The sequence below is a fragment of the Odocoileus virginianus genome, chromosome 19, assembly GCF_023699985.2.
Source record: "Odocoileus virginianus isolate 20LAN1187 ecotype Illinois chromosome 19, Ovbor_1.2, whole genome shotgun sequence".
Lineage (NCBI taxonomy): Eukaryota > Metazoa > Chordata > Mammalia > Artiodactyla > Cervidae > Odocoileus > Odocoileus virginianus.
This window is the reverse complement of record NC_069692.1, coordinates 19,253,212-19,269,908: the sequence shown is the minus strand read 5'-3', so window position 1 is coordinate 19,269,908 and position 16,697 is coordinate 19,253,212. Positions and strand designations below refer to the sequence as shown.

At 37.5% G+C, this 16,697-nt stretch overlaps 1 protein-coding gene across 1 annotated transcript in view; it reads right to left on the bottom strand.

The window, feature by feature from the left end:
- ROS1 (ROS proto-oncogene 1, receptor tyrosine kinase) overlaps positions 1-16,697 on the bottom strand; it is a 113,805-nt gene that overhangs the window by 53,198 nt on the left and 43,910 nt on the right. Inside the window, exons 18-24 of the mRNA XM_070449921.1 lie at positions 13,879-13,979; positions 8,266-8,483; positions 7,783-7,943; positions 7,265-7,409; positions 4,266-4,528; positions 1,800-1,863; positions 956-1,158 (exon numbers count right to left, since the gene is read on the bottom strand). Of these exons, the coding sequence (XP_070306022.1) occupies positions 956-1,158; positions 1,800-1,863; positions 4,266-4,528; positions 7,265-7,409; positions 7,783-7,943; positions 8,266-8,483; positions 13,879-13,979 (1,155 nt within the window). The remainder of the gene's footprint in view (positions 1-955; positions 1,159-1,799; positions 1,864-4,265; positions 4,529-7,264; positions 7,410-7,782; positions 7,944-8,265; positions 8,484-13,878; positions 13,980-16,697) is intronic.

Genomic DNA, 16,697 nt, shown 5'->3' with positions numbered 1-16,697 from the left:
ACTTGTTGTGTAGTCACCAAATCATGTTCAAGTCTTTTGCCACCCCATGGACTGTACCCCTTGAGGCTCCTCTGTCCATGGAATTCTCCAGGCAAGAGTACTGGAGTGGGTAGCCATTCCCTTCTCCAGGGGATCTTCCCAACCCAGGGATCAAACCCATGTTTCCTGCATTGCAGGCGGATTCTTTACTGCTGAGACATCAGGGAAGACCTTGTTCTAGTTACAGCTCCCCAAACAGGCTGTGACTCTCTGGTTTCCCAGACTTTGCTGATTGCTCAGCCATGCCCCATTTTCACCTGGTTCATCGTCTTTGTACGCAAGATGTCTTTCCACGCTACCACTACCGCCACCATTCCACCCTGGGTTAAGTATCCGTTCTCTGCAGTCCCACTGCATCCTGCCCTCAGCACAGCACTTACAGTCTTCCGCCTATCCCCTCCACTAGCTAAATTCAGTGAATGCTTACCACATGCCAGGCATTGTACTAAGTGCCTGCCAAGGCTTAGCTCATTAATCTTCTCTCTAGGATGAGGGACTATGCAACCACAGTGGTTAAAGAAATTGCTGATGATCACAGATCTAGCATGTAACAGACTCAGAATTAAACTCTAGCTTGTCAGATTTCAAAGCTCACCCTCTTAACCACTAAGCAACACTGTCTTCATCATCTTAGACTAACACTAGACTGGATTTGTTCAAAGACAGTGACTTTTTTTTTTTTACCTCTATCGCAGGTAACACAGTGCCTTAAACCCATTGTTTGCTAAATTAAGCGTGAATCACATTTACCCCAAATCTAACCTGAATTCATTTGTAACTAAATAGTTAAACAACACCTGTCTTTTTCAGCCATTCTAATCTTAATGTCTCAACCACTGGCCAATCATTTTAATCACAGGTTTGTGTGATAGGCAAATACTCCACTTTCGTTCAAAGGAATTACATAGCAAAATACCTTAGTGCTGGACCGGTTGTCCATTTTGAGGAGGAAGAGGGAGTCTCCCTGAGCATAGTACCCCACTGCATCATCAGCTGTGTAGCCCATGGCACCAACATCACCTTCTGCTGAAAATGCCCATGCGACCTGATTTTGATCCATATCTAATAAAGTTATCTTGTTGTCAACAAGAGTTATGAGGTATGGAAATGGGTTAATTTCTAAAAACAAAACAAGTAGATAATATGTATGAGAAAAAGAACTTTAGCAAAACCCCTTGATTCAATATCAGACCATTTTGAAATCAATGAGTCTCTGGGCTCATGAACTACACTTACAACCCATCTCGATGGAGACTGCCCAGGCACTCTAAGCCTAGATTTATACAAGCAGGTTTGGTGATGATAAAAGATGATTACTTTATTTGGCTTTAGTTTCAGCTCAGAGATAGTACTTGGGTATTTCTGAGAATACTAACAGTCAAAATGTTTTTAAATCACTAGAGAGAGAGTAAAGTGCAAGTTGCTCAGTTGTGCCCAACTCTTTTTGACCCCATGGACTGTCCATGGAATTCTCCAGGCCAGAATATTGGAGTGGGTAGCCTTTCTCTTCTCCAGGGGATCATCCCAACCCAGGTATTGAACCAGGGTCTCCTGCATTGCAGGCAGATTCTTTACCAACTGAGCTATCAGGGAAGCTCCTGATAATGAAACCACTAATTGTTATTAATATTTGATAATTAAATCAAATTTATATTATATAAAATTAATATATTAATATTATATAAACATATAATATTGATATTTTATAATTAAATAACTAATTGTTATTAACACTTGCACAGGTTCCAGATGATAAATACCTGATGTTTTGGACTTTACTATGTCAGAAAATGGTCCAGGTCCTTTGGATGTGAAGACTCGAACCTAAAGAAAGAAAAGGATATAAAGAAGTGCCTTCAGAAGTGTCCTGAGTGACAATAATTAAGTTCTAAGACTGATAAATTATTGAGTGGTTCATTTCAGAGTTATAAGATACATTATGAATAGTTTAGTTAGTCACATCTAAGTATACAGCAATAAATTATAAGGGAAAATATTGTCCTAACCTACTGTTGGTAAGGTTTTTATTGTCCAGAAAAGTACAAAGTAATGGCGCAAATCCCTATTGCAAAAGATCTAAAGTTCTTAAAAAAGGTCTTTAGCTATTTCCAAAATTAAGTTACGTGGAATATTTAACAGAAACAAAACTATACAGATTATGGTAAATTACTTATCGTGAAATCAACATGAAGTTTCAAATAACTAAATTTACTATACTTTTTAAAAAGGAGATTTATAAAAAGAAAATAGTAATTAACCCTTATATTTGAAAATGAATTGTGTGTTTCAAACCACTTTTACATATATTATTTCTTTTGATCCTCACAACTACTGAGAGTAGAAACTGGGCAAAGATCATCATTAGGGTAGGTAACCCAGCCACAATGACACATGTAGGAACTGGCATAAGAACTAAGTCTTCTGAGGTCTGTATGCTTTTCTTCCCACTGTGCCACGTTGCATTCCAACAGCAACATTTTTTAACAATTTTTATTAGATGTCTTTTATTACATAATAATTATTTCCACTTCAAAACCTTGCCTGTGTACTATAGCCTACAAGAAAATTGTTGTCCATAATGATGACCTTGAAAGATAGATCCTCAAGTGTTCTCTCAATCAACAAAACATTGGTTCATTTTTATTATACTTCTACTGAATCTATTCTACTGTATTCTATTTATCACTATCTGTCTATGGTGTGTGTGTGTATGTGTGTGTGTAACATGGTACATATATATATGTGTGTATATTTTATATATATCAAGCAGTCTTTACTTCTGCACTGGACTATTCAAGTAAAACTCATGCCTATGTATGTATGTCACTTTGCAAAGTTCTGTCCTGACTGAGATTTGAACCACTATAATAACCATACAGGCTCAGCGGTAAAGAATATGCCTGCCAAGGCAGGAGACATGGGAAGAGCCCCTGGAGGAGGAAATGGCAACCTACTCAAATATTCTTCCTGGGATATCCCATGGACAGAGAAGCCTGGTGGGCTACAGTTCACAGGGATGCAAGGGTCGGACACAAGTGTGAGACTAAACAGCACCAACAAACCATAGAGGCAAACACACTTAGCCAGAGTATTTGTTTAACTGGAACGCACACAATTCTTAACAGATAGGAATGTGTATTACCTTTCACTTTTATGTATAATTTTTATTAATATATGTTAACAATACTTTGGCCACCTCATGCGAAGAGTTGACTCATTGGAAAAGACCCTGATGCTGGAAGGGATGGGGGCGGGAGGAGAAGGGGACGACAGAGGATGAGATGGCTGGATGGCATCACCGACTCGATGGGCATGAGTTTGAGTAATCTCCGGGAGTTGGTGATGGACAGGGAGGCCTGGCGTGCTGTGATTCTTGGGGTCGCAAAGAGTCAGACATGACTGAGCGACCGAACTGAACTGAACTGAACTGAACTTAATATATTATAAAAATAATCATTGAATTAAAATTTTGCAAAAATAAAATAGATCTTCTGGAAACCACAAATCTCTAAAACTCTCCCCAAAATCTTACATTTCCCAAAAAGGATGGAAAATAACTCTAAATATGCACAACCTTGTCACTAACCTGATATATAATGAGGATGTAGAAATCATCAAGCCATCTACCATAGGGAAAGCTTTGTCATATTAAATTAAAAATGCCAAAACAGGTGGCAGTAGCTTTTTCCTTTGGACTCATACTCTCTTTCACTTTCTTCTCTCTCAGCAGCCAGGCGAAAAATGTGAGATGCCAACTACCCAGACCCTCAGCTTCTATTTCCTTCCGTAACTGGAAGTAAGAGCGTCCCCACTTGTTGGATGCCTCCCAGCAACTGATGTGATATGATGGAAAGGATTCTAGAAGCCAGACCAAACAGCACACTTCTTCCCAACCACACAGCTTTTGTAACTCCCTGATGCACCCAGGGACATGGCTTTTTCTTCACAGACAATGTGAAGATCAAATGAGATAATCAACATAAAAGCACCTACCGTGATACATGGCCTTTAGTGATGGAGCCAAAAATAATGATTTATTCTGAATCTGGAAGCAAGAAAGTCCTTAATCCTAGCTGTCCCCTCTCTCTGCTACATATTTGCTTCCACTCGACCTCTGTGATTACAGCATACATCAAATTATTAACAGAGCCGACTTCTTAACCTAGTCCTTTAATCCACTCTCTGTTTACATTGAGACCCCCGTATCCCCATTTTCACTCCCGTACCTGGAAGGCCACGCTGTACCCGGGACTCATGACCTCCAGCTGAAAAGACATCACTGAGGGAGTGACGTTGACAGCAATCCAGTCTTCAAATGTTTTGTTTGTGTCGTTTTGGTTGGATATTTGGTAGAAAATTTCAAATCTTGTTAACACGCCGTTTTCATGCTGAGGCTTATTCCACCTAAATTCCACCACAACTTCATTCTTATTACAGTGTTTTTCACTTGGTAATATAAATATTCTGGGATTCTCTGGTGCTGATGGAACTGAAAAGCAGAGACACAGGGCAGAAAAGAATATAAGTTCGACTTCTATCACTCACGATGAGGGTACAGAGCAACATGGTAATAATTATTTCTCATTCCAGACAGTTAAGGTGTATCTATCTTGTCCTTAAAGATCTTCTGGAGAGAATATGCCATAGATTTCTTCAGGAACCTATCCTGATATTTCTGCTAGTCTTCCTTTTCTCCAACCCAAATCCTGCTTCCTACCACTGAGGCTCATCTTTCTAGTCTGTGTCTGTAGACATGGAAGCTGGCTAGTTCTCCTTATAAAATACAGTATTTACTCCCATTCTGGAGGTGGAAATGGCAGTCACCATTGGAAGGAAGACACTATCTCTATCTAGATTTTAGTCAGTTCAGGGTGTAAAATAAAGCACATCCAGGGTCCAGGTCATCTCATCTTGAACCCTCTCTGAGACTATGGCTTGACTGTTGCCATCTATTCTAGGGCCAAACCAAGCAATTGAGCCTCTCACAGTCCTTTAATTAATTTCTCTCTTTGTGTGTATGTCAATCAAGAGGAATTCTTCTGCCTGTTTTCCAAGTTGTGCCATCCAAGACATTCTTCTTCTTTCTCAGGATTCCCCCACAAGGTCTTTTCCCAGTCTCTCATTCCAACCCCATTGCTCCTCAATGTTCAGCATTCACATCATTATCCAATCCCCAGGCCTTTTTACATTGTACCTACATGGGATAAACCTCTTCTTCCTTCATCCCTTAGAGCCCAGCTAAAGTTTCCACTCCCCGAAGGAAGGCCTTCCCTGGTCACACCAGTCCACAAGCATGGCCCTCTCCTAAGAATGCTTCACTTGATAGAGGTGAAGCTTTCATGGCTTGTTTATTCACTCTACGCTATTGCTAGTCAACTGTCACTGTCTCATTTCTATTATTATTAGCAATATCCGTGCTTATCTCTCTGCATTTTTTTTTAATTTTCCCCCCAGCTTTATTAAGATATAATTGATATATGGGCTTCCTTGGTGGCTCAGACGGTAAAGAATCGCCTGCAATGCAGGAGACCCAGATACAGAGTGCTGAGTCCTGCAATACAGAGATCCCTGAGTCAGGAATATTCCCTGGAGAAGGGAATGGCAACCCGCTGCAGTATTCTTGCCTGGAGAATTGCATGGACAGAAGAGCCTGGCAGGCTACAGTCCATGGGGTTGCAAAGAGTTGTATACAAATGAGTGACTAATACTTTCAATAGACATATAACGTTGTTTAGGTTTAAGGTGTACAATGTGATGGTGTGATGCACACATATATATTGCAACATGATTAAGGTCAATTAACACATCAACTTACATAATTATAATTGTTTGATGTGGTGATAACATTTACTATCTACTCTCTTAGCAACTTTCAGGTATATAATACAGTATTGTTGACTACAGTTACCATGATATACATTGATCCCCAGAACTCATAACTGTTTTACGAGCTTCATCAGAGAAAGAGAGAAAGCATCCTTTCTTAATCCTTATTAAATCCCCCCAAATATAGCAGAGGACTGGCACACAGTAAGTGCTTAATAAATATTTGTCAATTTGAATGATTTCCAACTATATTATAAATTTCCCAGAGGCAAGTGCCAAATCGTATCATTCTTCCTTATTGCCGAGTACTGATGATCCCTTGTTCCCAGTGCATCCCATGATGGATGCAGTCAAGTCCATTCCACAGAAGAATTCTACCAAAGCTAACATCCCCAAGGCAATCTCAAAGAGTGCACACCTGAATCCAAATGCTAACTGCTCCAGAACCTGCCCAGGTTCCACTATGTTCCTGTTATGAGACTCCTGAATAAATACTGCTGATAAAGTCTTAACAGTTTTTAAAAAATGCAATGGCAAATGGGTTTCTATGTTTATTGTGCTCTTACTATCTGCCAGGTCCCATGCTGGGAAGTTTATATAAATTAAATTAACGTGATATGATCATTTGCCAATGTTTACAAAACTGACTGAATGGAGATTTGAAGAAACCAGAGTGAAAAGTCCAGAGTAAGCCCCAGCCCCGCCACTTAACTATCTTACATGGGGCAACTCCTAGGCTTAACATAACGTAATAACCTGCTAAGTGATTGTTATCTCTTTGCGTAACGGAGATAATAACACCTGTTCTACCTACTGCAGAGCTGTATAAGGATCAAATAAAATGATACAATAATGTTTCTGACACATGATAGGGATGTAATAAATGTTTAATAAAGAAATGATACATATAAATGTACTCTGTACACTTTTAAAGTGATATTCACATGTAAAGATGTGGCTAATTTCCCTTTTAAAAATATATTCCAAAGAAAAACACTTTTTAAAAAGTTTAGACATCAGTTATTCACCTACAGAAGATTCTGAGTTACCATCTATAAGAACACCAGGGTAAACCTGCCTTCCAGGAAATTTTTACCTTCTTAAATCCCCTTTGTCCTTAGGAAGCATTTCACAAATAACCTGAAACATATTTATGCATTTGATACATACATCATCACAGTCAAGTGAAACAGTCTTTAAGAAATCTGAAATATTATTTTGAAGTTAATTATGCAGATTTATTTTGCTATTCTAATACCCAAAAAGTCACTGAAAGAGTATTGAATCTAAATACATCTACACAAAACTAAAAATGATTGTCAAAAATGATTAATTATCCATTCTAGATCACGGAAAGCAAGATTTTGCCTTTTTTATAAAGAGATTTTAACCGTTGTACCTGATTCGGGAGTTCGGAGTGATAGAGATGTTTTGGGACCCTTTCCCCAGTAGGTATAAGGAGTGACAGAAAGATTAAATAAGGCATAGGGCTCCAGCCCTTCCACAGTAAATACAGGTTTAGACTGTTGTTCACTAGCCAGGAACTAAAATGTAAGCACAAAACATTATTTTCTTAGGGAGAGAATCATAACATTTTTTTCCAAATTACAATCTTTAAACTTTAGTCCACATGAAAGTTAGCCTTGCAATTTTGGAAATGCTAATGTTGCTAAGTTCCATGTTGTTCCACAACACTAGTGTATGTAACACACGAATGGTTAACACTAACCATAAAGCAATCAGAGACTAGCTGTAAAACAGAATTCTCGGGAATAATCTTTATAACCAAATGCTACAGGAACAGTGAGGGAGATGGATTCAGTTAAGTAACGATTAAGTGCAAATCAGTACAGGCAGGCCTGATGCAGATGGTACAGTCCTCTTGAAAACTAGAAGTTACTAGAACCAATGCCATACCTTAGAATGAGCACTAAATTCCACACTGTAGAAAATGATGCCCCAATCCACTGCTGGGGGAGCATTCCAGAGGATATGAAATCTCGAAGCATTTCCTTCAATCATAAACGAAGACTCTGGAATGGCATCTGGGATAACCTTAGGGGTAAAGGAGAAGTTCCCTATGGGAGGAAAGAAAGAATAGAGAGAGAAAAAAATGGGGATTATCAATTATCATGGACACGTGGAATATTAATAGAAACCACTGATAATTAGAACCAAAATAAAATTTTTCTTTCCTTTAATATATCCTGAAAATCATCTTTTTCTGACTGTTTCAGGCTGTAAATTTGGGTTAAGAGTTAAAAGGATTGCAAGCACAGAAACTACTAAAGCCTTTTTTCCCTCTTAAAACATAATTTTAAAGGAAAAAAAAACCAACCTTATAATTTATTTAACAGAAAGTATGGAGAAGAGAGGGTAAGCAGGAATACAATATCCTACCTGGCAGAGGCTTGAGGGATGTCTGAACAATTGTGAACTGATTAAATTTGGCTGGTTCCAAAATGGAGACGCTGGTCCTCTGACTGATTTCCTGAGCTGTGATAATCCGAAAGCCGTTGATCCAGAAAAGCCGACCACTGTAGAACATCAGTGCGTTCTGAGAAATGTCGGAGGTGCTCCAGGCTGCGAATTCTGTGATGGTGGCGTCCCCGGCACTGCTGAAACAGGACGCCAATTAGCATGTGTGTCTGGAGTGGGGTAAGGGGTGGTGCGTTCAAGGAGAGAATTCAAGAGGTGAGAATGTGTGTTTCGTGTGTTTGAAAACGAAGAGAACAAACTTTGGGACAATAATTCTCGTTATTCTTAAGTCTCTGTAAAGTTGACTTTTTGCATTTTTTTCAGGAAGTATTCCTCAAGTAGATTTTCCAGGGCTTTTCTTACGAAGTTACACAGATCTTAATAAATCCTCGTAATTTTTCGTAATAACCTCACATCGTAGGCACAACCCACTGATTGGTTTCTCCTCACTGCCTTCCTCTTCTTCTTGTTTAGTCGTACTATTTACTCACCAATCTTTATTCTAAGCTGTCTGATCCTTCGCTTTATACTATTTCCAACAGTCGGTTGCTTCATTGATACTTACCAATTTCCACAGTTTAGTCCAAATGCTGTTTCAGACCAGGGAATTCAAATAAACAGGATGTCATTTAAAATTGCTTTTAAAGTTTTTTCTCGATGACAAGAAATTTTATCATGATTTTTACTTTAAAAATCTGCTTGGTTGTTTCTAAAATTACCTGGATTTTCTAGTACTCAATAATAACTATCTCAATGATTCTCAGCCTTTTGGAGGAGTCATTTCACTTTAAAAAAATGATCTCTCTATATCTTTTAAAGTGTTGACATTCCCCTTTTTAGAAAAATATGGCACTTAAAATCAAAATAAATAAAAGTTTTGTTTTGAGAGTTTCATTAATACCTCCTTGAGAAAACCGAAATTACCTCAGAGGACCTGGGAGTTGTGAGCCTTATAAAGAAAAACAACATTCACTTGTACTATTCCCATAGTCCTTTTTCTTGTAAAAGATTCTTTATTCATACCTACTCAGATGTGAAGACAGCCCCTGGCTTGCCTTTTGGATTTTCACCTTTTCTAATTTTACACTTTCTTGTTTCCACTTCTCAGGAGACCTTTCCAGTATATCTCTTGGTGAGATATATAAAACCAAATTCCATATGGAAAGAAGCTCACCAAGCAGGATGCACTTGACCTGAGACAGCCAGCCCTTCTGGACCATGCCCAGGGATGCTGCAGCCTAGATCCCACAGATATGTTCCTGTTAGCCTTGTTCACAGGCGGCTTGTTCAGCATTCCCAAAACAGTCTCCAGGACAGAGACTTCCCTGCAGGCTGAGAGTGGAAATCCCTTAGTCATTGGCTGGAACTGCCCCTCATTCCCAGCTGAAGACTTCTCTTCTGTAAGTATCTCCTGGGCCAATCCAAAAATTCTTGACATCCGGTGTTCATCACAATTTCAGCACAACTTCCTCACTTGCAGCAAGTCAGTACCTCAAACCCTTCAGTCCCCAGCAACCAGTAGAGCTGGATTTAAATCAAAGCTCAATAACAACAAAAAAATCACTAAAAGGTAAATCCTTCCATGAAGCATGTGATACGTATAGAGGTCAGCTGAGGTTACTCTACTAGAGGTTTACTTATTTATTAAGTGAATGTTGGTGCCTAGTTCTGTGGTGGCCACTGGGAATACAGTGATAAATAAGACAAACACAATCCCTGCCCTCCTAGAATATACAGCCTAGTAAAATAGGCAGGTAGGAAGCAAATAACTACATCATTGAGTGACACTGTAAATGGAAAGGTAGAGTGGGCTCCTTAACAAGGAGACCTAATAGGATCTGGTCAGAGAAAGCTTCTCTCAGAGAAAACCATGTTTAAGCTGAGTCTTGCAGTCTGAACACAAAGTAACCAAGAGAACCAGGTTTGGGGACCATTTTATTCAGAGAAAACAGAAGGGTGTGGATACCTTTAGAGCAATATACTCAGTTCTGACATGACTAAATATGCCTGAACTTTTACGACAGATGCACCCTTTTCAACCTCCAAGACAGATATGATGTTATACTGATAATAGATTCATTATTTAATAAACCAAAGGGAGTGGCTGTACATATCAGAGGGAAGAACAGTTTGAAAAGACACTTAGAGTTCTTGTCAAGTTCAGTGTATGCTAAAAGACAGCAAACAGCTAATCTCATCTCTATTGTTGTTTAGTCACTGTGTCTGACTCTTTGCAACTCCATGGACTGCAGCCTACCAGGCTTCTCTGTTCATGGGATTTCTCCAGGCAAGAATACTGGAGTGGGTTGCCATTTCCTTCTCCAGGCAATCTTTCTGGCCCAGAGATCTATCTTGCTTCTCCTGCACTGGTAGGCGGATTCTTTACTACTGAGACACTAGGGAAACCCAGTCTCATCTCTACTGTATGCTAGAACTACACTGTCCAATAAGGTAGGCTACAGGTGCCTGTTGAGCCCTTAGCTACTAAAATTAAGAAACTGAATCATTATGTTATTTAATCTTAGTTCATTTAGGTTAGAATTTTAAGCTAATATTTTATTTATACATTATAAATCATATATATGATTTACTAGAAAACTTTTCAAGTATTTTGGGAAAACTTGGGTACATAAATCAACTTTTCAACTGTAAATTTTATAAAATCTAACTGCAGATCAAATATTTCCTATGAAAATTTAGTGTGCAAATTGAGATGTGCTATGTCTGTAAAATACACCCAGGCTATTAATTAGAATTAATATGAAAAAAGAGTGCAAATAGCTCATTAATAATTTACCTATGTTTTTACTTTTTTAAATGAAGCAACGAGGAAATTTACAAATATGTATGTAGCTCACATTATTTGCATTGGGCAGTGATGATTTAGACTAGAGGTAAGGAGCTTGAAATGCCGTAGAAGGAATTTTGGTTATATATTAGGGAAAATTTTCTGCCTGTAAAATGGTTCTGGAGTTCCTATCTTTATCTACCACTCTTTCTCTGGTATGATAAAAAGGCAAGACTTACTTGGAGGGCAAAATGCCTGTCATTGATATAACCCTGTCAAGATCTGCTGCACTCCATTGGGCATGCATACAAGGAAAATTAACCTTGAAATAAAGAAATGCATTTTTAAAGGAGAAGCTTCCTTCTCTTATCTGCTGAATCCAACAGCATTGATTTTCTGGACACTTGAGAGCAGGACTCTCAAACAACTCCAGTTAGACTGTCCTCTGAGATAGGCAGACACGTACAGAGAATCATGACCCTTCAGCACACTGTCACTTTGAGCACTGTCTATATCACACAGACAGATTCTTTTGACAATCAGATTGCCAGTACACTTCTAGAAAAAGGAACAGCCAGTTTTCTATGGTTCACAGTTGGGAAACTAGCTAGAGCTATATGTTACAGCTGATATTAAATAAATGATTAATCACATTGCTGTGTATATGCTTGTATGAATTATAGGTATGCATTATAGGTCTATATATATTTTATATATATATATAGTATATATATAGGCTTCCCTGGTGGCTCAGATGGCAAAAATCTGCCTGCAATGCAGGAGACTTGGGTTCAATTCCTGGGTTGGGAACATCCCCTGGAGAAGGGAATGGCTACCCACTCCAGTATTCTTGCCTGGAGTATTCCAGGACAGAGGAGCCTGGTGGGCTATAGTCCATGGGGTCACAAAGAATTGTACACAACTGGGTGACTGAAGATGCATGCACATACACCTTTATATATACATACATATATACTCCATTATATGTTTATATATGTATGCATATTCCTTTTTCATATTCTCTATGATTAAGAATTTTTCCATAAACCAAACAAAAGTATTTTTTAATCTAAAAGTAATCTTGAAATTGTATTCATAGAACAGGAATTTTTGGCCTTTGTAAGATTAGACTCTTTCGAAAATTTGCTGAAATGATGGATGCTCAGCTTCCAAGCACTCACACACCTCCTGAAGCTGGCCATGAACTCCCTAGGGGGTCCAAGAACCCAGCATTAGAAATCTCTGCCCTAGAGCAGGACCTTTTGCTTTACTTTAACCATTTCCTGACTATCTCTCCAATTTAGTGTGTGACAGTCAGCAAATTTATATACATCTCATTGTGTATAATGTTTCAATGTCCTCATCTATGAAATAATATGACCTCTAAATTCTCCCTCTGACTACTGTTCTCTAATGACTTTTTGTCCTTATTTTAATTTGAGATATGTAACTGTTTCCTTGAAGTTAAAAACTATTGGCTGTTTAAACTAAAAATAGTAATAAACATGGATTTTATAGTATAGGTTAAAGTAAAATATACGACAATGAGAGGACAAAGAGTGGAGGGTGGTAATTGGAAACATATCATCATAAAGTTTTAAAATCATTTATGAAATAAGAACACTTTGAATATGATGATGGTAACTTGAAGATGTTTACTGTTAAAAGTGCTTAGTTTACTCTCTAAAACAATCTAAAGAAAATTATAAATACACATAATTTAAATGTCATGAGAGGAGATAAAATGGGATACTAAAATAGTATTTTATTCACGGTCAAAGATGCATAGAAGTAGAATAGAGGAATAAATGGCCGATGAGACGAATGGAAGTCAAACACCAAGATGGTAGACTTACATCCAAACATATTAATAAATAATTATATTAGATGTAAATGAACCAAACAGCCCAATTAAAAGGCAGAAACTGTCAGACTGCATAAAAAAGCAAAAACTTATATGCTGTTTACAAGGAACACACTTTAAAGATAAAGACAAAAATTGAAAGTAAAGAGATGAAGAGCTGTGCCCTACAAACTAAGCATAAGAATGCTGCTATAATATCCTAATATCAAAATAGTCGTTAAGATTAAGAGTATTACCATAGATGAATGAGAATATGTTATAGTGATAAAAGGAAATATAATCAAGTATATAGATAAGAATACTAACACAAAGCATTCAGATACATCAACTAAAGAGGACTATAGGCCTATCTATAATCATAGTTGGAGACTGTGTTAAGAAGCGTAGAAACCTATCCACTCATTTCCTAGGCTCTTGAGGGGCATTCTCCTCGGTGCCTCTGCTGGACTCTCTTCATACCCCATTGCCATATTCACCATGGCGGTGGTTTAGTCAGCTAAGACATGTCCAACTCTTGCAACCCCATAGACTGTAGCCTGCCAGGTTCCTTCGCCCATAGGCATCTCCAAGCAAGAATACTGGAGTGGGGTGCCATTTCCATCTCCAGGAGATCTTCCTGACCCAGGAATCGAACCCAGGTCTCCGTCATTGCAGGTAGATTATTTACCAACTGAGCTAAGAGGAAAACCATAGAATATTCACCACATTCTACAGTAATTAGTTGTTTACAAACATCTTTCCTTGCAAGAACAATGCCTGAAAACACAGTGGATAATTAGTAAATGTTTATTGAAAGAATAAATGAATTCTTAAGCACTGTCATTTATAACTAAGGGGCAAGTTACTTTCTTTTTCTCAACCAATTGCCTTCAGTATTACTCACCTCTGACCCCGAAGAACAGCTGTATACAGGTGAATACACTGACTGTCTTGAACCAACCAATATAGGAACCCATTACCAAGGTCTAAAGTTAGAGCAATTACCTAAACAGAAAATAAGGAAAGAAAACAAATCAAATACATATTTAATCTTTGTGATTATGTCACACTTAAGCTACAGATTTCTCTTTAGCATTCTCTTTGGAATAATAAACTTACTGATTTTTACCTTTCACTGAATATAAATATCATGTGAGTATGCTTATTACTATGTAGTTGGATATAAGCACTGGTTTCCTAAAAATCCTCAAATGGCAAGAATTATCTATTATTCACTTCTATATACTTATCTCCAGTGGTTCTCAAAGTTTGATTTTTGGACTACCAGCATCAGCATCACCTGGGAACTGGTTACAAATACAAAGTTTCAAACACACTCCAGGTCCTTCTGAATAAGAAACTTTGAACCACTGTGCCAAGCCTTGTCTAAAGCTAGCACAACTTTGGACTCTTCAGCCACATAAGTCAATGAATCTGAGCGTTGTTTAAATCAGTTATTCTCAAACACTGCTGCAGATTAGAATGACCTGTGATTCTTTAAATATCTCAATTTCCAGTCTGGCATCCTGTTAAATTTTGATCTCTGGAGATGGTACCATCTCCAGTATGTCTTCAAATTTCCCAGATAATTCCAATGTGTCACCAAGTTTGAGAACCAACCATTCAAGCCATTTTAAATTATATTAATATCTGTTAATTACAACCGAAAACATTCTGATAATTTTCTAAAATACAATACAGACATGGTTTTCATGTGATATAATTGGATAGAGTCGTGTACATATGGAACTTTAGTCCCATTTCCAGCTGACATCTTACAACCACTTTTTATTACGCTTTCTTTGTCTTCTTGTTACAATTTGTGTCTTAATTTTAAGTCCAGTTGATGAGGTGAGACTGTGGAAAAGACTGAGTCTTCCTATGAAATAGAGTGCAAGAGACAGAATTTACAATCCAAGAGAACTTTTTTGCTTTCTTTGGCTTTATAAGTATTGATATTACTAGGAGTCTGACCTCAGAGTAGTGGAGTCTTTCTAGAGCAGACCTGGAGGCTAAGAGGCATCAGATAAAATAAAGTTGATGACTATGTCTTTAGCAAGATATAACAGCATATAAACAAAAGCATCAACCAGTGAAAAATATGAAAAGAATACAATGAAGTCTCCAAGAACTAAAAGTACTTGGTTACCTAAGACTTTCTATAAAGAAATAATCTCAAGTTTCGTGGCTGCCAGAACCTTCAGTCATCATATGAATCACGGCCTTCTGTCTTTAAGAAAACTCAACCTACTCTTTTTCAGAAAGGTAGAAAATTATTCTAGCAATTTCCAGCCTTTGGGGAATTGAATTATGTCCTTGCTTCAGGCTAAAAGAGATTTATTGATAATTTTTCCAGTTAAAGTGAAACCAGGTTAATATTGCTTCTTATCTATAATGAGATGCCGTAGAGTTTTCTAAATTACAGATTAACTCTACTCTATCTCTTAAAAAAGAAGATTCTACAACTCCCTTTGCTGAAATACGACGGACTATGCCAGCTATAAGTCAAATTCAGGGGAGGGGTCATTACCCCATTCCTCACTCCAGCCATTGGAGCCCCTGGTTAAACAGTGTCAGAGGGTGTTCCATAAACCTTTGGTAACCATCATTATGTCTAATAAAGCCCATCCCTTGGAAATAATCCCTTTGATCTAAATTAAAACCTTGACGTTTAATCCTGTGGTAAAATGTACTATATACTATGAGTCCAACATCTTTTCACTTTAAAGGAATATCTCATTTCATTTTCCTTTTCATCATACAAATGCATCTTTTCTATAAATGACTATTTTATTATACCTACTGATTGCAAAGTATCTTATGACTCCATGATAAATTTGTAAGTAACATGTGAAGGAATGACAGTGAGAGGGAAAGCTTTATTCAGTGCAAAACATTACCTTCAAAACACTCACTAGCATTAACAGAGATGGATGAATAAAACATCAAACAGTGGAACCAGAACACATATTGGCACAAGCACAAGCACCATTAGCCAGCCTGTGAGAGAATTTGGAGTGGATTTTAAATAAAAATGTATTTCCTCAAACATGCCGAGACATCTAAAAATTCACTCATTTGTAGAAAAGTCCCAAAGGGCCCCTCCAGGGCTATCTTGAGTAGATGTATCACAAAGGACAAGATCAGGACAGCAGGGTGATTACAGATGAAGTCAAGGGGATGAATAGGAAATTACTCTTGAGATACTATTATCTTTAATATGCTTTTACAAAAAGGAGTTTTTCCCCTAACATTTTTTTATTGAAACATAAAAAATATGCTTTGTATTCAGACTCAAGTGGCCCCAAAATACAATTAAGGGGTCTTCTCATTATTTGACAGAAATGAATAATCTCTGGATATGGTGTGTAACTTCTATTTCTTTTAAATACCTGTGTTATAATCTGTATACGAAAATCTTAGGAATTATAACCAGCACATCTTTCAGAATTGAGGATCGAATAAGTCAACAATTTGTTTGTTTGTTTATGAATGATCTGGTATACCTGTATTATGTATGTTTTATCTCTACTGACAACAAAAAGGGATAAAAAAATTTAAGAAATATTAAATAGAAATAGTATGAATGATTTATTTCTTCCTCACACTTTTCAGTAATTTCTAAAATTTCTCCAGTAGAGATATTCTTAAGAGCATCAGAAAAAATAACTTTTCAAAATATAGATGGATAGCTAGAGGGAAGCTAAACAGGATCATGAAAAA